A 9,694-nucleotide genomic window follows, 5' to 3' on the forward strand; every position below is an offset into this window, starting at 1 on the left:
ATGTAGTAGCCTAAACCTATTGCTGTTCCATTGAACAGGGTGAGTGAAATATGAATGACAGTCGTCCATATGCTGTAATAGAATTAAGGCCATGCTCATGAAAAAACAAGTTGTCCTGCCTCATCTTAAACGGCACAAACCACCACTGTTTGGGTGGTGGACCACTCTTGGTACACATGGGAAACTGTTGAGCTGAAATACCCAGCAGCGTTGCAGTTCTTGACACAAACCGGTGCGCCTGGCACCTACTACCATACCCCGTGCAAAGTAACTTAAATATTTTGTCTTCCCCATTAACTCTCTAAATGGCACACATGCACAATCCATGTCTCATGTCTCAAGGCTTAAAAATCGTTATTTAACCTGTCTCCCCCCTTCATCTACACGGATTGAAGTGGATTTAACTAGTGACATCAGTAAGGGATCATAGCTTTAGCCTGGATTCACCTAGTCTTTCTAAGTCATGGAAGGAGCAGCTGTTCTTAATGTTTTGTCTACCCAGTGTATAGCACTACAGATAACCAAGTGCTATTTGCATGTGATGCATTTGTTCTGTTGTTTACAGGATGATTTGTATCTTATAGAGCGTGGCTTTAAGGGAATAGTATGGTCACATGTAGATTAAAAAAGAATGTGAAAAATTAACAGAGAAAATGTATATCAACACACTACCTATTCATATAAGTATTTATTAATCATCTACATATTCATATTGAGCTTCTGCTTCTGTGTACAGGAACGTATTATTTGGAAGAGAAAATGTATCAGCTTATTATTAAATCATTAATTATTAAATAATTATGACGTTCTTTCCAATACAAAAAGTGTAGTAACTATTGTTTCCAAACTGCGTTACCCACTCCAGTCAGCAGATGGCGATGAGCGTCTTTCAGTTGACTCTTCTTGCGTGACGTATAATGGACTGGACGGGACGCTTCTTCAGGAACAACAAGGCGTCAACTCTTTCAACCACGTCGGTAGCTTGCTAGCCAACATAAAACTGAAAGATTGACGTTTTAGACCATGTTAATGTACATTAGCTAATCTCAGTGTTTTAAACGATTTTCGGTTGACGTATCAACTGGTTCAATTTGCAAACGTGTTAAAGATTGATACTGAGCCTAGCACTAGGCTAGTCGCTAATGCTAGCTAGCTAGATAACATCCCTGACCATGAGCTCACTAAACTACTCCTCCCTTGCTAATAAAGAGGGGGTCTGCTGTTTGGAGAAAGAATACTTCAGAATGAAAAAGGAGGAAGATGAGGCTGTTATAGTGAAAGAAGAGAAAGAACCGTTTAGAGAGGAAGAGGATGCTATCTCAAAGGTGAAGAAGGAAGACGTTTTGGCAGTGAAAGAGGAAGAGACAGAATATCAGATTAACACCAGTGAGTACTGTCTTTAACAGGGACACAAACTATGCCGTTGTTGAACTAATGTGTGGTTTTAAAGGGGCATTCTACTGAAGTTCTACACTTGAATATGTTGTTCAGTACTGTAGGAATTGTTAAAGGGTCGATCTGCCATTGGTTCATATATTTGAGGGACTTTTCAATTAAATGTATTGAATTCTCCATGTGGTCTACATTAAAGTTCCCCTCATCTAGTATAACAGGCTTTTAAAATTCAATATTGAAGCATAATCTCTACTTAAAATATCAAAGGGACATATTCATGCCTCTTGTAAGACCCTATGATTTTATTAGACGGTTATAAGTTTACTACTCATTTTGATGTTCTCATTAACACAGGAGAGAGACATGACTATGGTGGATCCTCTGGGGAGCTTCAACAACATCCTGATGCTGACGTGGCAGAGAAGAGTCTCTCCAGATCAGAACACCAGATGGTACAGCTTGGTCTGGACAAGCAAACAGCTTTCTCTTGCTTGGGGGCTGGGTTTCTGTAAAGCAGTTTATGACAACAGTGAATTCAGCATCCATAATGATATGCGTCTGTGTCCTCTCTTTATGGTTACCAGGACAACACTAGCCCTTCCTCCCTCCCGGAGACCCTGTATCGTGCCTCTCCCGGTAGCACCTTACTGCTGGGTATGAAGAGGTTGTCTGTGCTGCTGGTGGACTGCAGGAAAACAACGGGGCTGAGTGGAACTGTGAGAGGAGGAGAAGAGAAGAAAGGATCAGATTTGACACATCAAAGTAAGTGCTGTAATTTAGCAGAGTTCTGTTAGTTGACAGGAAGATAGACTGGTGTATATGGATGTTATGAATATGGAGGAAAACTGTGATCAGGCTGCCCACTCAAGCAAAAGCTTCAAACTGTAACCAGTGCCGGCAACCTTGTTCAGGTTATCAATCAACCTACCAGGGTAGTGACAAACAGTAGAGGAATGAAATCATCAACATGGTTTGATCATATCTTTACTAATGCTGCAGATATGGGTTTTAAAGCAGTATCCAGATCCATCAGATGTAGTGATCACAATATAGTAGCCATGTCTAGGAAAACCACAGTTCCAAAGGCTGGGCCTAATATTGTGTATAAGAGGTCATACATTTTTTTGTAGTGATTCCTATGTTGATGATGTAAATAATATTTGTTGGTCCGTGGTGTGTAATGATGAGCAACCAGACACTGCCCGTGACACATTTGAAACTGCTTATCCCAGTTACTAATAAGCATGCACCCATTAAGAAAATGACTGTAAAAACTGTTAAATCCACGTGAATTGATGAGGAATTGAAAAAATGGTATGATGAAGAGGGAGGCAAAAGAGATTGGATATAGGTCTGGCTGAAGAACTGATTGGCAAACCTATTGCAAATTGAGAAATCATTTGACTAAACTGAATAAAAAGAAGAAAGTACACAATGAAACAAAGATAAAATACATGAAGAATGATTGTAAAAATCTTTGGAGCATCTTCAATTAAATGAAATTTTGCGCAAATAAAATCTATTTGACCAGATACAATGCTATTTTACAGTAAACAAATATAGACTTTTAGCTTATAGGGAAGTTCATACAGCAAGCACAGCACTTGCAAATGACTGATTGGCTGAGAGAGATTCATGAAAAAATATTGTTGGGGCTGTTTTGTTAGACTTCAGTGCAGCTTTTGGCATTATCGATCATAGCCTGCTGCTGACAAAACGTAAGGCTTTACACCCCCTGCTATATTGTGGATAAAGAGTTTTTCTTTTCAAATGTAACCTTTATTTAACTAGGCAAGTCAGTTAAGAACAAATTATTTTTTTCAATGACGGCCTTGTTCAGGGGCAGAATGAGTTTTTTACCTTGTCAACTCGGGGATTCGATCCAGCAATCTTTCGGTTACTGGCCTACCGCTCTAACCACTAGGCTACCTGCCGCCCCAGAGCTACAAAATCAAGTTTGAATCAGGAATTCCCCAGGGCAGCTGTTTGGCACCTACTTTTTTCAATCTTTACCAACAGCATGCCGATGACGTTTGAGTAAAGCCAGTGAGTCTATGTATGCGGATGACTCAACACTGTACACGTCAGCTACTACAGCAACTGAAATGACTGCAACACTTAACATAGAGCTGCAGTTAGTTTCAGAATGGGTGTCAAGGAATAAGTTAGTCCTAAATATTTCTGATTACCTTAAAACCTCTTGGTGTTAGGGGGCAGTATTTTCATTTTTGGGAAAGAAAACGTCCCCGTTTTAAATGGGATATTTTGCAGAAGAAGATGCTAGAATATGCATATAATTGACAGCTTTGGATAGAAAACAATCTAACGTTTCCAAAACTGTAAAGATATTGTCTGTGAGTATAACAGAACTGATGTTGCAGGCGAAAGCCTGAGAAAAATCCAATCCAGAAGTGCCCCAGGTTTTGAAAGCGCTGCGTTCCAATGACTCCCTATATGGCTTTGAATGTACCATCAACGAGCTTACGCTTTCTACATATTCCCCAAGGTGTCTACAGCATTGTGACGTAGTTTTACGCATTTCTGTTGAAGAATAGCCGTATGGGGGCACATTGCGTAAGTGGTCACATGGTGGCTCCGAGAGAGATTCTCGCGTAAAGTGCAGAGGTAGCCATTACTCCAATCGGTCCTAGAGAAAAAGGAATTGTCCCGACGGATATATTATCAAATAGATATTAGAAAAACACCTTGAGGATTGATTCTAAATAACGTTTGCCATGTTTTTGTCGATATTATGGAGCTAATTTGGAATATTTTTCAGAGTTGTGACCGCAATTTCCGGGCGATTTCTCAGCCAAACGTGAAGAACAAACAGAGCTATTTCGCCTACAATTTTGGGAAAAAATGAACTTTGGCTGTCTACCTGGGAGTCTTGTGAGTGAAAACATTTGAAGTTCATCAAAGGTAAACGATTTAATTTGATTGCTTTTCTGATTTCCGTGACAAGTTTGCCTGCTGCTAGCAAGGCATAATGCTATGCTAGGCTATGATAAACTTACACAGATGCTTGTCTAGCGTTGGCTGTAAAGCATATTTTGAAAATCTGAGATGACAGGGTGATTAACAAAAGGCTAAGCTGTGTTCCAATAGATTTCACTTGTGATTTTCATGAATAGGAAGATTTTCTAGGAAGATTTATGTCCGTTGCGTTATGCTAATTAGTGTCAGATGATGATAACTGTCCCGTTCACGGGCTGGGTGTCACTACAGGTTAAGTTACATGGCCTACTATGCTAATTCTGTAGTGGTATTGTTAGAGGGGGCTAAAGAAATATTTTGTTGGTGCGCCAGGCAGGTATTAACCCTAGTTATTAAAGTTAATTATTACCTATTATAACATTATTATTTTTTTAATATTATTAAAACCGAAAGGATGAGAGTAGAATAGATAGAGTAGCGCTTCCAGACACATTCTAAACATGATGGAGTATTGAAGGAGGACTGTAGCACCTAATGATGAAACATTATAGAGTCTTAAAGGACTGTAGCATCTAATGATGAAACATTATGGAGTCTTAAATGAGGCCTTGTAGCATCTAATGATGAAACATTATGGAGTCTTAAAGGAGGACTGTAGCATCTAATGATGAAACATTATGGAGTCTTAAAGGAGGACTGTAGCATCTAATGATGAAACATTATGGAGTCTTAGAGGACTGTAGCATCTAATGATGAAACATTATGGAGTCTTAGAGGACTGTAGCATCTAATGATGAAACATTATGGAGTCTTAAGCTTTAATTTGTGGTATTGCACTTGTGAATGCATGAAAGTTAAATATTTCTCATAAAAAATATATATTTTGCACTCTGCAATATCACCGGATGTTGTCGAAATGTTCCGCAATCAGTTGTGTTGTGACAAGGTAAAAGTCCATATTATGTCAAGAACAGCTCAAATTAGCAAAGAGAAACAACAGTCCATCATTACTTTAAGGACCACCACAATAATGGAAGATCCAGAGTTACTTCTGATGCATAAGTTCATTAGAGTTACCAGCCTTAGAAATTGCAGCCCAAATAAATGCTTCACAAAGTTCAAGTAACAGACACATCTCAACATCATCGGTTCAGAGGAGACTGCGTGAATCAGGCCTTCATGGTCCAATTGCTGCAAGGAAACCACTACTAAAGGACACCAATAAGAAGAAGTGACTTGCTTGGGCCAAGAAACACGAGCAATGGACATTAGACCGGTGGATATCTGTCCTTGGGTCTGATGAGTCCAAATTTGAGATTTTTGGATCAGAGCTTCATGTCTTTGTGAAACGAGGAGTAGATGAACAGATTATCTCCGCATGTGTGGTTCCCACCGTGAAGCATGGAGGAGGAGATGTGATGATGTGCGGGTGCTTTGCTGTTGACAATGTCATGAATAAATAAATCAAAGTCACACTTAACCAGCATGGCTTCCACACCATTCTACAAATATATATGCCATCCCATCTGGTTTGGGCTTAGTCCCACTGTCATTGGTTTTTCAACAGGACAATGACCCAACACACCTCCAGGCTGTGTAAGAGCTATTTGATCAAGTAGGAGAGTGATGCATCAGATGACCTGACCTACACAATCCCCCACGGTTTTTTATTTTATCATTTTTTTTTTTTTTGTCCACATTTCCAGAGATGGAAGTAATTTTTACTGTACTTTTTGGTACCTTTGAATCTAATGTATTGTATCAAGATGGTTTGGGATGAGTTGGATCGCAGATGTGAAGGGAAAGCGGCCTACTAGTTCTCAGCATATGTGGGAACGCCTACAAGACTGTTGGAAAAGGATTCCAGGTGAAGCTGTTTGAGAGAAAGCAAGGGTGGCAACTTTTGAAGAATAAAATATATATTTTGATTTAACACTTTATTATTCTACAATGTAGAAAATAGTAAAAATAAAGAAAAACCCTTGAATGAGGAGGGGAGTCCAACCTTTTGACTGGTACTGTACATTAAATTCCCTGACAACAGCTCCAGTGGACATTCCTGCAGTCAGCATGCCAATTGCCCGCTCCCTCAGAGACCTGTGGCATTGTTGTTTGAACAAACTGCACATTTTCGGGTTGCCTTTTATTATCCCCAGCACAAGATGCACCTGTGTAATAACCAAGCTGTTCAATCAGCTTCTTGATATGCCACACTGTCAGGTGGATGGATTATCTTGGCAAAGAATAAATGTTGACTAACAGGGATGTAAAAAATTCTGCAATCTTTTTTTGTTGTTGTTGCGTTTATATATATTTTTTTTTGTTGTTACTATCAGTTTTAGGAACATTTACCCAAAATATGACATCAGCGATAATCAAAATGTTGAAAATCTGTGAATGTCTAAATAAGAAATTGGTCCATTTAAACAGCAATGTGTCAAACCCTTTCAACAACGGGGAGATGTTACTGATGTGCTTTGTATCTTCAACGTAAAAACAAGTTTTGGACTTCCACACAAAATTACTTCTTTAGTTATTTGATGTTTAAGGAAGTGTGTAGGTCACATTCTGTATCATACAGCTATGAATGTTATATATTTAGAACCACCTGTTCAATTGGAATCCAGCGACGCCTGTGTCTTCAGTGTCCTAGAATTGTCTAGGTTTTTGTGTTCTGACTTGTAAAACAGGATGAATAAGTAATGTAAACATAGCAGTAATTACCAGGAAGCTCTACATTTGTTTTAAAATCACACTAAGATTGTTAAAACTGGCATCAGGTTATTAAGAGATCGGATTTAGGATTTACCCTCATAGCAAGGTTGTTTTATCATGTGGTTTCATTTGGGTCTCTATTTAAAAATAACACTATCTTTGGCAGGAGAAAGACCAGACTCAGAGGAACCAGAGCCAGGGAAGTCCAAACAAGCAAGACGACACCAGTGCTCCCAGTGTGAAAAGAGTTTTAAACAGAAAGCACAACTGAAACAACATGAGAGGATACACACAGGGGAGAAGCCTTACCACTGCTCCCAGTGTGGAAAGGGTTTCAACCAGTCAGGGGTGCTGAAACGGCACGAGAGAATACACACAGGAGAGAAGCCTTACCACTGCTCCCAGTGTGGAAAGTGTTTCAACCGGAAAGCATTCCTGAACCAACACGAGAGAATACACACAGGAGAGAAGCCTTACCACTGCTTCCAATGTGGAAGGTGTTTCAACCAGTCGGGGGCGCTGAAACAACATGAGAGAATACACACAGGAGAGAAGCCTTACCACTGCTCCCAATGTGGAAAGTGTTTCAACCATTCGGGGATGCTGAAACAACATGAGAGAATACACACAGGAGAGAAGCCTTACCACTGCTCCCAATGTGGAAAGTGTTTCAACCATTCGGGGATGCTGAAAGACCATGAGAGAATACACACAGGAGAGAAGCCTTACCACTGCTCCCAATGTGGAAAGTTTTTCAACCAGAGTGGACACCTGAAACAACATGAGAAAATACACACTGGAGAGAAGCCTTACCACTGCTCCCAATGTGGAAAGTGTTTCAACCATTCGGGGGACCTGAAACTACATGAGAGAATACACACAGGAGAGAAGCCTTACCACTGCTCCCAATGTGGAAGGTGTTTCAACCAGTCGGGGGCGCTGAAACAACATGAGAGAATACACACAGGAGAGAAGCCTTACCACTGCTCCCAATGTGGAAAGTGTTTCAACCATTCGGGGATGCTGAAAGGACATGAGAGAATACACACAGGAGAGAAGCCGTACCACTGCTCCCAGTGTGGAAAGTTTTTCAACCAGAGAGGAACCCTGAAACAACATGAGAGAATACACACAGGAGAGAAGCCGTACCACTGCTCCCAATGTGGAAAGTGTTTCAACCAGAGAGGAAACCTGAAACAACATGAGAGAATACACACAGGAGAGAAGCCTTACCACTCCTCCCAGGGTGCAAACCATTTGCCCATTTAGGAAGCCTGAAAGAACACATTATACTGCACACAGAGGGGAAGGCTTCTCTTAGCGTGTATGTTGATATTTCACATCACATTGACTTAAAATTCATCAGAGAACATACACAGTGCTCCCGTTGTCTAATATTGTTGACTGACAATGTGTTTACCTGTCATTACCATATGAATTAAATGGTACAGGGTATACTCAAACATATATTTGTTTGTTTTTATTAGAAAACATGAATTGACTATGGAGTCTGTCAGTTTGAATATAAAGGAGATCAGGTTCCTTGTTTTAAACTGTCCTTTTTTTAAACTCTGTGTGTGTTTATCTGGGTGTGCCATTCCTCCAGCACTACAGATAATCAAGTGATATTTGGATGTGATGCATTAGTTCCATTGTTGACATTTGCATTGTTGGCCCACTGATGATTTAATGAAATGAAAATGTTCAGACTCTGTAATGGAAAATGTTAATTGTTTGTGTGTCCACATAACTGAGTATGTGACTAACCTTGTGAAACTGTCCTATTATAAGCTCCTGTTCTTGGGAGTATCATCCTGTGTTGCAAACCAATTTGCACCTGTGTCCTTGTATGAATAAAGTCCCGCCCAGGAACAGGAAACTATAAAGATATGTGCTCATCACTCAATGCTTCAGGAATTCAGACTGTCTACACTGTGCTGTGTAACTCTGTTATTCTCTCTGAGCTCAGAAATAAAGAATATTGGTTTGACTTGGACTCCAGCAGATCCTTATTTTATAATATCCACCACAACTCTCCCAAGGATTGCTATTTATCATTGTCTCACAGAAGAGTTCCTCGTTCCACTTTCCTGGGGGAATTTACAAGCCTCCCACTGATTGAATAAACATTGTTTCCACAGGTAACATTTTGTGTTTCACCCAACCAGCAACCTAAATCCAATGACTGGTAACATTTAGTGTTTCACCCAACCAGCAACCGATATCCAATGACTGGTAACATTTTGTGTTTCACCCAACCAGCAACCTAAATCCAATGACAGGTGGCATTTAGTGTTGATTTCATGTTAAATTCACATTAGTTGACGAATCAAAGAAATGTAAATAGAAACTAGATGTTGAACTGACGTCTGTGCCCAGTGGGCTGGTTTGAATAAGCAGCAGGTGTTGGATCGATATCCACCTTAGTAGCTAAGTTTCCATGTAATTTGAGACAGATTTTCATGTGAATATTCAAAAATCTGCATAAAACAATATATACATTTTCCCACCAGAAATGTTTCTATCAAACAGATTTATTGCAGATTAAAGGCTTTGCGTGACAAATAAATAACTTTTGCTGTTAAATTCCCAATGGTTTCCATCGCATTTTCAACTCTACTGATGGTTTAATGAAACTGTTGCATTA

The 9,694-nt window shown here is 39.8% G+C and overlaps 1 protein-coding gene across 1 annotated transcript; it reads left to right on the plus strand.

The window, feature by feature from the left end:
- The first annotated feature begins 868 nt into the window (after positions 1-868).
- On the plus strand, positions 869-9,037 carry LOC109877465 (zinc finger protein 135-like). Its single transcript, XM_031817248.1, has 4 exons — positions 869-1,386; positions 1,750-1,847; positions 1,980-2,157; positions 7,214-9,037. The coding sequence occupies exons 1-4, from the start codon at positions 1,173-1,175 to the stop codon at positions 8,314-8,316; spliced, it is 1,593 nt and encodes a 530-aa protein (XP_031673108.1). The 5' UTR covers positions 869-1,172; the 3' UTR covers positions 8,317-9,037.
- Positions 9,038-9,694: the final 657 nt, after the last annotated feature.

Source organism: Oncorhynchus kisutch, unplaced genomic scaffold (genome assembly GCF_002021735.2).
Source record: "Oncorhynchus kisutch isolate 150728-3 unplaced genomic scaffold, Okis_V2 scaffold964, whole genome shotgun sequence".
NCBI classification, from domain to species: domain Eukaryota; kingdom Metazoa; phylum Chordata; class Actinopteri; order Salmoniformes; family Salmonidae; genus Oncorhynchus; species Oncorhynchus kisutch.